This window comes from Erpetoichthys calabaricus, chromosome 1 (genome assembly GCF_900747795.2).
Source record: "Erpetoichthys calabaricus chromosome 1, fErpCal1.3, whole genome shotgun sequence".
In the NCBI taxonomy this organism is placed as follows: Eukaryota; Metazoa; Chordata; class Cladistia; order Polypteriformes; family Polypteridae; genus Erpetoichthys; species Erpetoichthys calabaricus.
In genome coordinates this window covers 354,620,190-354,638,690 of record NC_041394.2, presented here as the reverse complement: position 1 = coordinate 354,638,690, position 18,501 = coordinate 354,620,190, and the positions used below count along the sequence as shown (strand labels likewise).

The 18,501-nt window shown below is 41.1% G+C and overlaps 2 protein-coding genes across 2 annotated transcripts in view; one reads left to right on the top strand and one right to left on the bottom strand.

The window, feature by feature from the left end:
- The window catches only part of LOC114643527 (gastrula zinc finger protein XlCGF57.1-like), a 318,307-nt gene that overhangs the window by 251,929 nt on the left and 47,877 nt on the right, over window positions 1–18,501 (top strand). The window lies entirely within an intron of this gene.
- The window catches only part of LOC114643640 (zinc finger protein 420-like), a 53,560-nt gene that overhangs the window by 24,781 nt on the left and 10,278 nt on the right, over window positions 1–18,501 (bottom strand). Inside the window, exons 2-3 of the mRNA XM_051932332.1 lie at window positions 13,578–13,934; window positions 11,238–12,593 (exon numbers count right to left, since the gene is read on the bottom strand). Of these exons, the coding sequence (XP_051788292.1) occupies window positions 11,238–12,593; window positions 13,578–13,905 (1,684 nt within the window). The 5' untranslated portion in view covers window positions 13,906–13,934. The remainder of the gene's footprint in view (window positions 1–11,237; window positions 12,594–13,577; window positions 13,935–18,501) is intronic.

The following is an 18,501-nucleotide window of genomic DNA, read 5'->3' as shown; positions in this document are numbered from 1 at the left end:
GACATATTCTTCATTAATTTGCCCCTGTCCTGACTATGTATACAAAGCCTCTTCATTTCTTCATGGTGAAACCAGAATGTTAACAAGTTAGAAAATATACACAAGGTGTAACATTCAGGCGCGTACGAGGGCCATGTGGCTGCTGTATCCTTCAATGGATCGATTCCAGTGGGAAGGTTCTAGAATCTTCTCAGTCCATTTAAGAGTTGCAGGGGCCTGAGGCTCTAATCCATCATAAAGACCACACACACCCCATAGACACACACTGTGACAGTTTGCGATTAACAATGTTAACAACATTTTTGTAAAGAATTATTTCTTTGCTTGTGAACATCTGGTCATTGTAATTTTCATGAAAATGGACTTACAAATCTCTTCAGTTATGGCAAAAATGAAGTAATTACAGAAGTAAAAAGCAATCTTTAATACAGTGACTGACCGTGATGGATATGCGGTGAATGTGTGTAAACATTATAAGATGGCCAGATTTTCAAAGTCTCAGACTTTGACACTCGTGTGTCATGCCTGCCCACACATAAAGCCTGATTTGTTTAATGCCTCTCATCATCATCCTCCGAGAGAGATCAGGACATGGGAGTGAAAAAACAACAAAACACTTTCACACGTAAGCCGATAGGAATTGCAGGGCTTGAAGTGGAAACAAATAAATGGCAATACACTAACTGTTTTTGTGTGCTTCTTGGTCCTTCTCGCAATATTGTTGTAACAAAGATAGCCAAGAGACATCAGAGGTTTGGGGCAACCACCCTGGCTGCAAATGGGTATTTTTTTTTTTTTATTGTAAGTTGTGATGGGTGTAACAGAACAAGATGCAGAGGACAGAAAGATATGAAAGAAGATGATCCGCTATGGCAACCCCTAACGGGAGCAGCCGAAAGAAGAAGTGTTCAGGTTGAAATCCAAAACAGAATTGATTTTATTTTGATAAGATGGCAGCTTTAAAGGCCATGACAGAAAGTGATGTGATCAGAACCGGAAGTGATGCTGTCGAGACCGGAAGTGACGTCATCCATAGCTCTGGGACCGGAAGTGATGCCTTCAGGTCCGGAGTTGACGTGATCCATGGCGCTGGTACCTAGTGGGATTTCCTGTGGATGGTCTGCAGAGGATGGAGAAAGAAAGTTAGTGCAGCTCGCCACCCCCTGGTCTGGCGTGGTACTCCTATTATTTAGGCCCTCTAGCTGCCTCCCAATCGCATGTGTGTGACACTGTTTATATGTAACACAAGTTCCTAATGTGTTCGCTGAAAGTCGGGAACAACAACGGACACCAATATAAAATAAAAAGTAATTTCTTTATTCTTGGTGAGTTAGAGAGACTGCAGCCCCCAATACCCCCGTCCCACAGGTCAGTGCCACTGGCTGGTCAGAACAGACAATCTGCAGTCTAATGTGGGGCTTCCCTCTATATACATGGCCGTTCATTTTGAGGTTATACATAAATTATAATAGCTTACTAATTACTCCTGAATTGGAATGTGTACATTGCTTCTTTCAGATAAAGAGGTTATCAGAGCACTCAGTTTTAAGAAATAGGCTCAAATAATTTTAAGCAGGAATTCAAAAACTGTCACATTGATTTATTTCACAGGGTATTCTGTTAGTATTGAGGTCAGCATTTTCTCATAAAAGAATGCAAGCCAGTCTCATATTCTATGCATAAACTTAATTCCTTTTCTACCTAAATGAAGATCAAATCATATAGAAGTAAAAAATCATATAGCTCTCTGCAACATGATTAATACAAAATACAGTCCTTGAGTTAAATACTTATAATCATTACAATTAATAATGTTTTTTCTTCCTCACTAGTCATGCAGGGTTCTCTTTTGGAGTTTTAGGTGCTGTCACACACGTGTTCATGGGAGGCAGCTGGAGGGCTTAAATGAGAGTAATTCCATGCCAGACCAGGGGGTGGCAGAGTGCACTAACTCTTTCTCTCGCTTCTCTGCAGACCAGTTACGGGAAAGTTCACTTGGTCCCGATGATGTCACTTCCGATTTCCAGCCTCAGTTGTGCCACTTCTGGTTCCGGGCCCAATGATGACATCACTTCCTCCGCCATTAAAGCCGCTATCTTTGTGCCAGCAAATCAGTTCAGTTGTGGACTTGAAACTGTACAAATCTGAATATGTTGAGAATTTTGATCAAGGATCAATGCGTTGCATTATTGGTTTTTGTGCTGTTAGCTATCAAAAGTCTAGGCCTGAAACAATGTTAAAAGGACACGATTTATTTTGTTAGAGAGGCCTCTTGCCTGCCTGTCCTTCTCACTTGCTTTGGTTTGAGTTTCTGTGAATCAAGCTGTAAACCAAGGTCATCATGATCTCTGAGGAAGCTTTTGAAAAATGCAGGAGCCGAGGTTCTTACTGATAGAAGACAAAACAAACTGTGTGAGTACAGGGCAGGCTCTCAAGATAGCACATAAAACATACAGTGGTGTGAAAAACTATTTGCCCCCTTCCTGATTTCTTATTCTTTTGCATGTTTGTCACACAAAATGTTTCTGATCATCAAACACATTTAACCATTAGTCAAATATAACACAAGTAAACACAAAATGCAGTTTGTAAATGATGGTTTTTATTATTTAGGGAGAAAAAAAAAATCCAAACCTACATGGCCCTGTGTGAAAAAGTAATTGCCCCCTGAACCTAATAACTGGTTGGGCCACCCTTAGCAGCAATAACTGCAATCAAGCGTTTGCGATAACTTGCAGTGAGTCTTTTACAGCGCTCTGGAGGAATTTTGGCCCACTCATCTTTGCAAAATTGTTGTAATTCAGCTTTATTTGAGGGTTTTCTAGCATGAACCGCCTTTTTAAGGTCATGCCATAGCATCTCAATTGGATTCAGGTCAGGACTTTGACTAGGCCACTCCAAAGTCTTCATTTTGTTTTTCTTCAGCCATTCAGAGGTGGATTTGCTGGTGTGTTTTGGGTCATTGTCCTGTTGCAGCACCCAAGATCGCTTCAGCTTGAGTTGACGAACAGATGGCCGGACATTCTCCTTCAGGATTTTTTGGTAGACAGTAGAATTCATGGTTCCATCTATCACAGCAAGCCTTCCAGGTCCTGAAGCAGCAAAACAACCCCAGACCATCACACTACCACCACCATATTTTACTGTTGGTATGATGTTCTTTTTCTGAAATGCTGTGTTCCTTTTACGCCAGATGTAACGGGACATTTGCCTTCCAAAAAGTTCAACTTTTGACTCATCAGTCCACAAGGTATTTTCCCAAAAGTCTTGGCAATCATTGAGATGTTTCTTAGCAAAATTGAGACGAGCCCTAATGTTCTTTTTGCTTAACAGTGGTTTGCGTCTTGGAAATCTGCCATGCAGGCCGTTTTTGCCCAGTCTCTTTCTTATGGTGGAGTCGTGAACACTGACCTTAATTGAGGCAAGTGAGGCCTGCAGTTCTTTAGGCGTTGTCCTGGGGTCTTTTGTGACCTCTCGGATGAGTCGTCTCTGCGCTCTTGGGGTAATTTTGGTCGGCCGGCCACTCCTGGGAAGGTTCACCACTGTTCCATGTTTTTGCCATTTGTGGATAATGGCTCTCACTGTGGTTCGCTGGAGTCCCAAAGCTTTAGAAATGGCTTTATAGCCTTTACCAGACTGATAGATCTCAATTACTTCTGTTCTCATTTGTTCCTGAATTTCTTTGGATCTTGGCATGATGTCTAGCTTTTGAGGTGCTTTTGGTCTACTTCTCTGTGTCAGGCAGCTCCTTTTTAAGTGATTTCTTGATTGAAACAGGTGTGGCAGTAATCAGGCCTGGGGGTGGCTACGGAAATTGAACTCAGGTGTGATACACCACAGTTAGGTTATTTTTTAACAAGGGGGCAATTACTTTTTCACACAGGGCCATGTAGGTTTGGATTTTTTTTCTCCCTAAATAATAAACACCATCATTTAAAAACTGCATTTTGTGTTTACTTGTGTTGTATTTGACTAATGGTTAAATGTGTTTGATGATCAGAAACATTTTGTGTGACAAACATGCAAAAGAATAAGAAATCAGGAAGGGGGCAAATAGTTTTTCACACCACTGTATCAGCAATTAAATGGCATTTAGAAGCATTAGGGCTCATCTGTACCTTAGGCAATAAAATTAAAACACCGTGTATTATGAAAAAGATACAGTAGCACTTATTAGTTAGCTTATGAATGAATTGTTAAAGGGTTGTCGTTTTTTCCTTCTTTCAAGTATGAAGCTCCGTGTCAAGGTCTCTGCAGCTTGGCCTTCATCAGTGAAGCTGTGCGCTGCCATTCACTGGCACAGTCACCTATTATGTTAGCCTTAGCCTTAAAGGACGCTAGTGCAACAAATAACCATTTATTGAATTATTAATTAGGCAGTCCAGTTTTCTTATATGGGTCAACTTAACTGTTAAGCATTGAATTGTTAAGAATTGATTAACTGAAAGGCCATTGATCTTTAACAGCTCAGGATTAGGCTGTGAGAATGAAGAGAGGGGTAATCGGGTGATGCTCACCGCCGGGTGGCAAATATGTCCTGCCAGCAAAAATATTGTTATAAGAAGGGTTAGGGCTATTATGGGGATGTCTTCAGAGGCAAGAATATTGTTATGAGAAGGTCTGGAACACCAGGTGATTGCAATGGGTAGAGGTGCTGAGTGGGGAAAACATCATGGGAACCTCTATACTGTAGATATGGGGAAATGAGTCTGGAAGGGGGGCATTGTGTGATAAGGATTGTAATATATTCAGGGCTCACTGGACACTTGGGGCTCATTTTCAACTGTTTTCTATGCTGTGCAATAAACTCATACATTCTGACTGCCTTTCTGAAGACTCTGCTTGTTTTTTCTAAAGATTTCTCCACAACATACTTTCCAATTATCCGTTGCAGCCAGGACCAATATACGGGTGGTTGCCCTAAACCTTTTATTTTGTGCGGCTCTTTGTTGTGCTTATGACAGTGCAATGTTGTAAATGTATTGTGATGACGTATGCGGCACTAAAAAACGTTATTAGATGTTTGATGTTATGTTTGACATTGTTAAATTCGTTTGTTAATATCTAGACATTTTGATGTTTTTCCAGTTTTTTTTATCAGAACACCTGGTCACCCTAGTAATCTGAAGATAATGGAGGTGTGAGGAAGCAGGGGTGTTCAGCTGCAATCCTGGAGGGCTGGTTTTTATTCTAACCATTTTCTTTATAAGTGACCAGTTTTTTTTTTCTTTTGCTGGTAAATAATTTCTTTTTCCTTTATTTTAACTGACTACCTTTTTAAGACTTTGACTCTTTGTTTTTTCTTTAATTAACAGCCAAACAATAATGAGGAGCAAAACGAGCCAACACCAGACCAGCTAACCTGTGTCCATCATACGCTATCTGAAAATAAAGAAAGGTGAAGGTCTCAGTAAGGTTGATCTGCTCAGGTCCACAAAACCTTTTTGCAATGTTCTTAGAAAAAAAACAGAAAATCAACAGTTTTGGAAATGTCTGCTATGGCAGAATGAGAGCATCAAGAAGCCGTGGAGTTAAATAACGGGTTTAATTGACAGCAAGAATTATCTTCTAATTAAGAAACGGATTGAAGTAAAATCAATCAGAGTTTGAAGCGCTGACTTAACTGGACATCTTTTGGCTCGCTTCACGTCATTTAAGGGAAAAAAAGAAACAATTCAGAGGACTGAGTCTTTTATATTTTTTTTTTTTTAAAAAAGTCAACTAAAACAAATGGGGAAATAAGCCAATGAACAGCAGAAAATTGGTCACTGACTAAAAAAGTGTCAGGAAATTCCTGCAGCCACTGTGGCCATCCAGGATCAGAGTTGGGTATCCCTGGTTTAGTGCAAAGTTAATACTGAGTAAATGTTTATTTACTGTATTCTGTGCATTATGGTTTGCATGCCATAGAGTCCTAGGGGGCGCTGCAGCTCCTCAAACGCCAATATACAAAGGACTTTTATTCATGGGAAACTCTTCCAGGGAATCTTTTCCCACACCCCAACCACAGTACAATACTCAGTAATGCTCTTGTCTTCTTCGCTCTCTGTCTTTGCACAACTCTCTGCTTCTAGGCATGCTTCGTCCACCTCCTCCTGACTCTGGCTCCCCGACTGATTAAATATTTAGTGGGATAATATTTGTTATTTTCCAGTCCTTTAGAATGTCCCTGGTGCGCAGTGACATCTTAAAAATATGTAACAAGGTTTTCTATCTGCACTCTTTGATAAATATTATCTGGTCCTGGTGATTTGTTGGATTTCAGCCTGTTTAATCTAAGCAGCTCTTCTCCCTCGACAATTTCCAAAACATAAAATAGCAGCCTGGATTTGAACCTCGGCCTAAATAATGCTTGTGTGGACTCTGCAGTTCTCGCTTCACCCACTCTGTTTGATTGCTGTTAACCAGATATTCCTCCGACTTCCAAAAAGACACAGCAGTTCGATTTAATGCCTCCTGTAGATTGGCTCAGTGTTGGTGAGTGTGCCCTGCCATTGGCTCTTGTCCTGTGGTCAGAGATGGACTGGGTTCAAAAATCTAGACTTTTGGCCCACCACAACTTGCAACCCCTACAGTTCATGTACACACATCTTTACCCATTGATTTGCAAGTATAGAGTAGTAGGTTGCAGTTACTGAAGGGAAATGGAGTCTGTTTTTATTGTATAAAAATAAAATGTCAAATCTTCAATGGAGGTGAGCACTTTTACAAACAAACTGTTATAAATGCTGCATACCAAGCCGCGGCGTAGTATACGTTGTATAATCACGCTGCTTTTTAAATGTTTTTAAGCAGAGGGAAAAAAATGAACATTTGCAAAATCCGTAACGCTGCTTTCAGTAAGTACAATGCACGCGCGTTTAAGTTGTCGGCCATTTTTTGCCAGCCGTCTTTTCTGGTTTGGGCTGCTTTTGTAGTATTATCGCTTGTGCATATTAAATGTTGAAATCCTTTGAGGAATTAATTAACTAACTAACACCAACCCACCCACACACAGCTTGTGTGAAAAAATGCGCCCGTACTTTCATAATTTTGTTGCAGCCTATTAACTGTTTTAGACGCTGCATTCAGCAATTCACATCCGTGACAAACATGCCTCTTTTTACATGGTCCTGCATTGGTGGGCGGGAAACGTTTTCCCTGTTCCTGCAGGACCATCTAAGAAGATGCATGTTTGTCACGGAAACGAATTGCTGCATGTAGCGTGTAAAACAGTTTGCTATGGTGCACGCGGTCGTGCGTCGTAAGCGAAAAGTAAACGTGGCTCAGAGGTGCTACAGGTGCATGTGTACTGTAGCCCAGATGAAGATAAATGACTGCGTTTTTTCCCAGTCGAAGCGTCCGAGTTGGTGGGCGTGGCTCTGTGAGTTGTCGTCGTAATCCAATGGTCTTAGAGTTGGTGGGTGTAGTTCCTTCCTGCGTGCGCCATGGGCGGCTTACTTGTCGGTGGCTTAGTGAATCCACGCCCCTTCCGCCGTGCTTTCCATGGGTGGCTACTTGTTTTCCGGCTTAGTGAATTTATATATATATATATATATATATATATATATATATATATATATATATATAAAATTCATTAAGCTGCCGACAAGTAGCCACCCATGGAAAGCACGCAAGACAGCTACGCCCACCAACTGTAAGACCATTGGATACGACGACAACTCGCAGAGCCATGCCCACCAACTCGGACGCAGCAACTCACAACACTGGGCGTCATTCACATTCCGTCTCTGCTAGACTCCACATGCACCTCTGAGCCACGTTGACTTTTCATTAGTCAACCTCGGTGGAACCTCGGTTCACACAGAGGCAGCGCGAGAGAGAGCCACGCGCACACACACAGGCAGCCCGAGAGAGAGGGCTGGATGCATAAGGTAGGAAGGCAGTTAAAGAATGCACTGGGCTTGATTTTGTTTTCACTTCTGTTTGCAACAGTGCACGCTACGAATCGATCGCTGTAATGTTAATTTTCTTGGTGGTTTATTAAATTACAGATTTTTTCAAATGTTAATTTTTTTCCGTGCTTAAAACTCATTTAAAAAAAAAAAAAAGTTTTTAGCCAGCGGTGGGTAGCGCTATAGCGCAAACTATTGCAGTGTTAGTTTTCTCTGTTGTTCAAGGTTTTCTCAGTGTTATTCAATGTTTTTACATTTAGTTTACTATTATGCTGTGCCTTCTATGGTTTAATTAACTATAATTGTGCTTAAAAACTTAAAATATATATTTACATACAATTAATCAGTTCCAGACTGTACGAACTGTATTTACATACAATCTTACGGGAGAAATTGCTTCGGTTCACAACCAAATCGGTTTACAACCAGAGTTTTGGAACGAATTATGGTCGTGAACCGAGGTTCCACTGTATTCTTTTTGGTTATGATGCACAACCGCGTCCACCATCGCAAACTGTTTTACACACCATGGTCTTAGAGTTGGTGGGCGGGTCTCCGTGAGTTTCTCTTGCAAGCGGGCACATGGCCAGGTGGTGTGTATGCTTCGAGAACGAGGGTGGACGCGGCCGGACTATTTAAGAAGAGGCATGTTTGTCACGGATGTGAATCGCTGTATGCGGCGTGTAAAACATTTTCCGAGGGGTATGCCATGGTCTTAGAGTTGGTGGGCGGGTCTCTGTCAGTTGCTCTTGTGACCGGGCACATAACCAGGCAGTGTGTATGCTTCGAGTACGAGGGTGGACGCGACAGGACCATCTAAGAAAAATCATGTTGCGGATGTGAATCGCTGTATGCAGTGAGTAAAACGCTGTATTGTATGTTGCCCTCTCCAGAGTTACATCTTTTCATTCACCTACAGTCGTATCCTCAAAACCAACCTCATTTGGACAACTGTGTCTTTCAGGAAGTGTTCACCCATCAATACATAATTATGTGGCGTATGCTACTCCGCGGGTTGTTTAGTTTCTTATATTCCTTTTCTTTGTCTTTTCTGTTCATTTTTCAGTTGGGATTATTTATTCTGATTATTTGTTCACTTGTCATTTAGTCAATATGTTTAATGAGTTACTGTTTAAGAATATTAAAGTACAGTGATACCTTGAGATACGAGTGCCCCAATGTACGAGTTTTTTGAGATATGAGCCGTCACTAGGTCGATTTTTTGTCTTGAGTTACGAGCCAAAATTCGACATACGAGCCATCAAGGAGCTTGTCCCCGCACATTCCGAGGAACTGACGACAGAGGAGTTGACGGAACTACATACACAGCAACATATGGAGGTTCTGCAGGAGATCGGTATCGCGGAGAAGTTTATCTCTTACAGTGAGATAAAGGAAGTGTTTGCAATGTGGGAAAAAGTTTCGAACTTTAAAGAAAAGAAACACCCTGAAAAAATTACAACTGATCATACAGTGGCGCTATTTAATGACATTTGCCTAACGCCTGACTTTACTGAAAAGAAACTGAACGTGCAGCCGCGCTATTTAATGGCACTTGCCTAACTCATTTCAGAAACATTCTAAAGGGGAGGACTAAACAAATCTCCTTGGACAGGTTTCTATTGAAACGCCCTGTGAGTGAAAGTGATGAAAGCGTGGCAAAAAAGAAAAAAACCAGTGAAGAAGAAAATTAAGTTAAGCAAAAGTGAAGTGAAAGAAAAAAAAACATTACAATACACTAATCGGCTTTGCCAACATCTGTTTATTTCTTTAGATTCTCTTATGTATTAGGTTTTATTTTGTTTGTATAAAATATTTGTTCATTATAAATACATTTTTCTTATGTTGAAAACATTTAACAAAAAATTGGGGTGGTTTTTTGGGGGCTGGCACGAATTGATCTCATTTCAATTAATTTCAATGGGGAAAATTAATTTGAGATACGAGCATATTGACTTACGAGCTCAGTCACAGAACAAATTAAACTCGTATCTCAAGGTATCACTGTACTGTTTCTTTAAATGTCTATGTTCCTTGTGATTTGTGGGTGGAACCCCCAAAAGAGGCGAGGCCTCCTCTCGCATCACTACTCGGGGCCATTTAAGGAAGGCTGGGAAGTTTGTGTCCCCGCAGGTCACTGAATGCACTTTGGTGAGAAGAAGAGTAGTCCAGAGATTGGGAGACCCTGATGGCTCTGGAATCCAGATGGGCAGTGGGCTGGACACAACTGCTGAACCACTTCATAGAGAGTTTGAGTTTCGTGGTTGGTGCTGAAAAACTCAATGAAAGTTAAGCACCAGCTCAAGACCTCTGCTCCAGGCAAGGCTATAAGTAGACTAGCCAAGTCGACTCATTTAGAGGGCATCTTAGAGATGTTGGGAAAATCGGAATCTCCTCATTATAATCCAAGCACCATCATTGGTTCAACTCAGGTGGTATTTTGTTTTTATTTTTTACATTTATTTTTTTTCCACACAGCAGAAAAGTCACTTGAGCTGACACCTCACCTATCAAACCTCTGTCAGATTTGATGACCAGATCTCTTTTTATAATTCAGGACTAACCAAAAATCAAAAAAAAAAAAAAAAAATTGAATAGGTCAATAGGCCTGGGGCCAAACATTCACCAAAAAAGGGGGAGTGGAATCATAAACCCCTGGCCCAGAAATAACCAAGCTCTGCCTTAAAAATATTATCTACTCTTATTAAATTAAATGCAGAGTCCAGAATTTAGGTTATTAAAAATCCTCCCAAAAAAGGTACAAAATAAAGAATACAAAACAGAACAACAAAAATATGAAAACTATTACGCAAATATTTATCTATATACATATCTACAAATTAAACCTCTTCGTTTCTTTGAAGTTCTGCTTTTTTAGTCTTGCCTGTTAAATTCTGCTGTGGGTGGCAACATCTGGACTAACACCACACAAGATTTTAGACTATCGCTACCACCATCAACTCTGCCAGTACTGAGGCAGTGGGTGGGCACCTTTCCTTCCTGGGAGATGTGCAGCTTGTAAAATGGTTCCTTTGAAAACAATGAAAGTAGTTTTTCTTTGATGAGATCTGATATGGACATTGCACAACAAAGCCCATCAAGCCCTGAGGAGTTACTAGGGTTTGTTTGGATTACTTCCTTCTTCCTTTCTTGGATATCCTCTAACTTACACTTTCAGGGCACTCTCCCCATGGAGAATTCTAGCATGTCGCTGAAGACTATTGAATTGTTTGCCACATTCACTACAGCAATATGGCTTCTTCCTCAGTTAATTTCTCATGAATGGCTTACCCTCAAGAGAGGATTGATGCTCACTCTTGAGTCATCAAGTTGTTATTGTACCACTATCATTCCCAGTATGAAATCTTCTGTGTCTATGAAGACTATTTAATTGTGCAAATTGTTTGCCACATTCCTTGCAGCAATACGGCTTCTCCCCACTGTGGATTCTGGTGTGAGTATGAAGACTGCTTAATTGTGCAAACTGTTTGCCACATTCTATACAGCAATACGGCTTCTCTCCGGTGTGAATTCTCGAGTGGCTGTGAAGGCAGCTCATTCGGGAGAATCGTTTCCCACATTCAGAACAGCAATATGGCTTCTCTCCTGTGTGGATTCTTTTGTGCCTCTGAAGATGACTACCATCCGAAAACTGTTTTCCACATTCAGTACAAGAATATGGCTTTTCTCCAGTGTGAATTCTGATGTGGGTCTTAAGGTTGACCTTCCTTGAGAATCGATTGCCACATTCCACACAGCAATATGGCTTCTCGCCAGTGTGAACTCTTTTGTGTCTTTGGAGATGGCTGCTGTCATAGAATTGTTTTCCACATTCAGAACAAGAATACGGCTTCTCCCCAGTGTGACTTCTTTTGTGTATCAGTAGATAGCTGTTGCCAGAGAATTGTTTTCCACATTCAGAACAAGAATATGGCTTCACTCCAGTGTGAATTTTAATGTGGCTCTTAAGAGTGATCATTTTTGAGAATTGTTTGCCACATGTAGGGCAGCAGTGAGTTTTCTCTCCCATATGAATTCTTGAGTGGGTTAGAAGACTGCTTCTATAAAGGAACTGTTTGTCACACTCAGAACAGCAAAATGGTTTCTCTTCCGTGTGAATGCGTATGTGGGTCTGAAGGCTGATCATATGTTTGAATTGTTTGCCACATTCACTGCAGTAATATGGTTTCTCACGAGTATGAGATTTTGCGTGACTCTGGAGATCACTTAATTGAGAAAATCCTTCACCACATTCAGTACAACAAAATGACTTCTCACCAGTGTGAATTTTTATGTGGGTCTGGAGATGGGAGATTCGTGAAAATTGTTTGCCACATTGAGAGCAGCTGTAGAGCTTCTCTCCAGTGTGAATTTTTGCATGTCTTAGGTAATTGGCAATTCGAGAAAATCGTTTGTCACATTCTGAACAGCAGTATGGTTTTTCTCCTGTGTGAATTCTAGTGTGGGTCTCAAGATGGGTGATTCGTGAGAATCGTTTGCCACATTCTGAACAGCAATATGGCTTCTCTCCGGTGTGAATTCGTGAGTGTCTCTGAAGATGAGCAATCTGGGAGAATCTTTTGCCACATTCAGAACAGTAGTAGGGCTTCTCACCAGTGTGAATCCTAGTGTGTTTCTGAAGAGTACTCCGGTCACAGAATCGTTTGCCACATTCTGAACAGCAGTGAGCTTTGTTCCCTGTAGGAAGTTTAAGAGGAAAAAAAAGATAATTTTCAAACCACCTCTCTGCTGATGACATTAAAACAACTTAACTCTTACTCGTAATTTCAACACTCATTTACAATTTGTGGTTTGTGAATAACTGTCTATATACATTCATTGGAACCCACAAAGTCTATATTTACTTTTTTATGGTAAAAGATTCCAAACATAGATGGCAGATTCGGCAGGTTCACACATATAAATCTGTTTTGCGTGGGTTGGGGTGGGGTGGAGGCTTTGTCATGACTATGTGCTATTTTTCTTGAAATTGTGTGAGATTTTGTGAAGATAAAAATGTTAATTTGCATTTTCATGCCTCCTTAATCTATGAAAGCATCTTTTTCTTTCCAACCTCTAACACATTTTATGTGTTTTATGTGTTTTATCTACAAGAACTATGGGAAAAAAATAATAAACTTAATTAAGGTGAATTGTGGCACATTTTTTCACACACTGTTGGTATGACTAGAATTCTGAACGGTATTCTGAGCGACTTGAATTTTTTTTGCTAACGTAACAATATGCTTCATGGCAAGAACTCCTGGGAAAATTGGAAATTTAGGTCAAAGCTGTCTCACTTGCAGTTAAAACTACAAAATGACATCAAAAATTCAGAATCAATGTCTCCATGACCAGACAGTTAACTTTGTGAGCTGGAATGTTAAAGGCCTGAATCACGAATTAAAAAGAAAGTACTCTCTCACCTAACAGGTCTAAATCCCACAATCTCTGGTGTTACTTTACACAGAAACAAGGAATTGCACTGCACAAACTATCACATTCTTGTTAGTTTAGTAATCTGCTGGGAAAAGTGCCCCCACTTTTCACCATAAAACATTAAACCTCACTGAATTTTCAATTTTTCCCATCAAAATCATAAGCCATGCCTGCCTTTCAGGTCCATAACCCCTGATCCTTACACATTCACATATTTTTCTTTATTTTGTATTTGACACTTACTTTCTCCAAATTGTTTTGAAGGTGATGTCCAATTCTGTGGAGTTTGAACAGATGAAACGTCCTGAGACCTCTTTGTGTCTGTCTGTAATGATTCAGATCTCCCCACCAGCTCCACACTTTTATGATTGTGCATCTCAATGCTGAGAGACCTCTCCCCCGTCTCTTCTTTGGCGCCCACGGTCACAGATTCATAATCCTCATCCTTAATGCAGAGACTGTCCTGGTTAGGATATCCAGAGTCCCATTCACAGTCCTCCTCCTTAATGCTCACAGTCATTATCTCCATGGCCTTCAAATCTTCTTCACCAATCTCCTCTTTCACGTCCATCTTGGGGTTACAGTAAATGGCAGCCTTTGCTTTAAGGGGAAAAATAAATAAATAGTTCCATCAAAAGTTCTCCATTCAGATCTTAAAAACATTTGAATTTCATCATAGCACCAACTGTACATCAAGACAAACAGTTTACAGAAATCACACTACTTGATAATTTAATATGAAGAGTGACAAGTGTAAGACAAACTTAGGAAGTGTGGAGTGAAGGACCAACAGATTGGAGGAGGACCACCAGTATTCACTACTTGGCTTTGCACATAGCTGGCGGCAGTAGCTTCCCACACAGACATTCAGTTTGGGGTCGGTTGGGGGGTCTACCAGATGGATGAAACTATTGTGCTCACAATGCTTGTTTTCCTCCTTAGAGTGGAAGACCACCAGCCAGAAGGCGCCTGATGTCATATGCTCCTCTAGTCCCACCACTGCCACTCAAACAGGATAAAAAGCACGGTGTCACTAAGCAAGAGCCCAACTACTCCTTGCTGCAGCATAATAGGACATAGCTAAAGATGGGGTGAGCTAAAAGTTTAATGCCACCAATAAGTCACACCTCACTCTGCCCACTGGGAGTGACAGTTCTCATGTTACAGTGACTAAGTGACATTATGGTTACAATTAGGGTTGTGAGAGGGTAACTGAACTCAATGATGAATGTTGAGTAAACCAAGACACATAAATGTGCAGTGTATTATCATGGTATTTCCCTCTATTTACCCTTTACCTAGGAGTAAGTGTACTCATCAGATTTGTTACCGGGTTGGTCTACTGTCACACTTTAAGATTATCACATACACACTCACACTCAGACACTAACCACAACAGTGCCCCATGACAAACACACAGCTGGTTAACCTCCAGCACTTTAAAATTCACAGGCGCCTTAAGAATAACTCAGCCTGTCACTCTCTCAGCACTTCAAGAGAATTACTTATTATCGGCACGAACAACATACAATGTTTTAATGATATCTCAGACCTAAATATTACTTTGGGTTTCCAAGAAAATATTCAGACATACAAAGGCTCAGCATCCTTGACTATCGGCCATTTATCAGCCATGAATGCCTTATTTTACGTCCTGTTCCAAACTATTGGGTGGAGCTCTCATCCTCAGCCTTAATAAACTTCGCAGCTCAGAGCGTATGGCAAAGCTCTGGCTGCACCAGGTGCTCAAAGAAATCTAACTTATTACTTCAATCACTCTAGACATGAAGATAAAGTATAGAAACTTAAAAGCAGCGTGGTATTTATTACATGAATAACAACACCAAATAGAACAAAGAAAAATACAAAATAGGACTTATAGTAAAGTCTGGATATACTGTATATATTGTTTTTACAAAGTTATTGTCTGTTTTTTCCTGCATTGTTATCACTCTTCAATTTAATATTGTTTTTTGTGTCAGTATGCTGCTTGCTGGAGTATGTGAATTTCCCCTTGGGATTAATAAAGTATCTATCTATCTAGTCTTTAGAAAAAGCTTACGGAAAAGCTAAGATGACAAGGATGAATGTCGAAGATGACAAGGATGAATGTCGCAGGCGGCTTGTGATCTTAGCACTCATTGCTGGTCATTAGACGCTTTGCTGACAATCAGATGGAAACGGCCACACATTGCCGGCGCCCTCTTCTGACGTCGGTCTGTTCTCTTCTTCTCCTTATGTTGCTTTTCAGACGAGGCATATTTAAAATAAAATTCTCCCAGGGGGTTTGCAAGATGTGATTGCTACATGCATCCGATTGTCTGGCTGTCAATATGATGAATGAATTCACTGTCCGTTTTCCCAAACGATGACACTTTTTTGATGTTGCTCAGTATCTACTGGCATGTCTTCTTTCCAAGGCTGTAAACCAATTTAGCAACTTGCTGTCCCAGGTGCCCATCCTTTCTCAGGTTATAAAGTAACCGATAGCCTGAGGCATCGCAATGTCTTCCTCTTTTTGTCTAAACAGCCGTTTTAAAAGTGAGGTACAATTGGGAAGAGGATATGCTTTGATGTGTCCTGTGTTTAACTTCATCTAGTGTTGCCTTGAGCATAATATAATGAAAACACAGAACAAAAGTTACAGACTTTGTACCCCACAACATGCAGTTTTCCTCATTTGCATGCAGGTCACAGCTTTCCTGTCTAACGTGGAGCTCGGCAGGACCTAAATACTTGACATGTATGAATTACAGGCGGAGTGAAATGTTTAATCCCGCCCAGATGAAGGCGTGCACCATTGTATATCCTGCAGTGAGGACCTCCTCGAAGAGCCGGGGCAGGCAACTTAATCTTATGATTCTCACTTCCCCAAACACAACAGAGCATCAACACTTTTAAGTTCATCAAGCAAAAATTGGTATGTGTATTTACTGGAGTTTTGTTTTTTTGTGATTTGTCCCATTATACGAGTTACTTCTGGTCGGAGACCCAAAAGAAAAGATTTCTGTGAAAAGAGTTTAGTAAGAGCGCGAGTCTAAATTAAAGGACAGGAGCAGACAGTAATTAAAATAAAAACCTCCAAAGCATTTTTAGCAGTAAGAAGTGCAAATTGACTGCACCCCCTCAAGATTTTTCATCTGCCCGTCCTATTTTTACCCATATTGGCTTTAATGTATTAACAGCAGACAAATGGCTTTGCCTCGTATATTAGTTAAACAGGTGGCATGGTGGCACCGTGTCAAGAATTGCTGCCTCACAAGAAGAAGATAAGGACGCCCATCCCAGATCCTTCCTGCTTGGATTGTGATTTCCTCCGAGTGCACCACCTCCCTTTCAGAGTCCAAAGAAATACAAGGTGGGCCCCGGTGGGTGTGTATGCTCACCTTGTGATGGACTGGTGTGCCGTCCAGATGTTGGTCCCACCTTGTGCCTGATAATTGCTACAGAAGGTTCCGCTGCCCCACAACTCTGTCCTGAAAATGTGTGGGGAGGGGGGATGGGGGTTGGATAGATGGATGGATATTAGTTAAACTTAAAATGAGCTTACTGAATTTCTAGAACTGTCTAGTCTGGGATGCATTAAGGTGAATTAATGATGCGAGAATCAAGCAATTTGTATTTTAGAGGACATCATTAATAGCAGAAGCCATCACACGTTAAGATTAAAATACAGGATAAAACAGAATAGATTAGTAAAATAACATCACAGCAGAAAAAGTAAAAAATGCAAAGGCAGACATGATGACGAGCTGGAATTCTACCTCACAGATTTAAATGGCATAAAACAAAAGAGGCTTATATCTCAAACAATTAGTGGATATTTTGGATAACTGAAGGGTGTTTGATGGAGGAGAAGTACAGAGAAGGTCAGAAGGAATTGCATTGTGTGTTTGTGGACTGAGAGAAAGCATATGACAGGGTGCCAAGAGAGCATGTATGGTACACTGTATGAGGAACTCGGGAGTAGCAGAAAAATATGAGAGTGGTGCAGGATATGTACGAGGACATGCGACAGTGGTGAGGTGTGCGGTACGAGTGACAGCCTGGTTCAAGGCGACAGTGGAATTACATCAGGGATCGGCTCTAAGCCCTTTCTTATTTGCAATGGTGATGGACAGGTTGATAGACGAGATTAGACAAGAGTCCCTGTGGACTATGATGTTTGCTGATGACATTGTGATCTGTAGCGAGAGTAGGGAGCAGGTTGAGGAGACCCTGGAGAGGTGGAGATATGAGAGGAGAGGAATGGTCAGTAGGAACAAGACAGAATACATGTGTGTAAATGAGAGAGAAAGTGGTGAGAGGGTGCAACTGCATGGAGAAGAGGTGGTGAAGGCAGACAAATGTAAATACTTGGGTCCAACAGCCCAAAGCAATGGAGAGTGTGACAAAGAGGTGAAGCAGGGGGTGCAGGTAGGGTTAGAAAGAGTGTCAGGAGGGATTTGTGAGTGAAGAGTATCTGCAAGAGTGAAAGGAAAAGTCTATAAAACAGTAGTGAGACCAGCCATGTTGTATGGTTTGGAGATGGAGGCACCGACCAGAAAGCAGGAGACGGAGCTGGAGGTGGAGGAGTTGAAGATGAGACGATTTTCACTCAGAGCAACGAGGATAGACAGGATTAGGAATGAATAGACTGAAGGGACAGCACAGGTACGACAGTTTGGTGTCACAGTGAGAGAGGCGAGATTGAGATGGTTTGGACACACGCAGAGGAGAGATGAGGGGTACATCAGGCAAAGATATTTTGAGGTAAGGCACCACCAGACAAGAGGAAGGCCAAAGAGGAGGTTTATGGATGTGGTGAGGGCAGTCGGTGTGGCAGAAAAGGATGTAAAAGACAGGGAGAGATGGATGATCAGCTGTGATGACCCCTAAACGGGAGTAGTGGAAAGAAGTAGTTCATGAGTGACCTGCTGTGTGTAATACACCAAACTGCTGAGGAGTTGACAGGAAATCAACAGGGGAATGAAATAAAACAAAAAGAACATCCAGAGCAGTGGTTTGCATAAAACTGCATTTTTATCTGTTAAAAGTCGTATTTCCTTTGCTCGTCGCCATACACATCACATCTCACTCCCTGCGACATTTCTTTGCCTCTCAAAATAAAAATTGAGATTGAAGGGAAGATTTGCTACCTTGGAAGAAATCCTGGAAAAAAAAACTG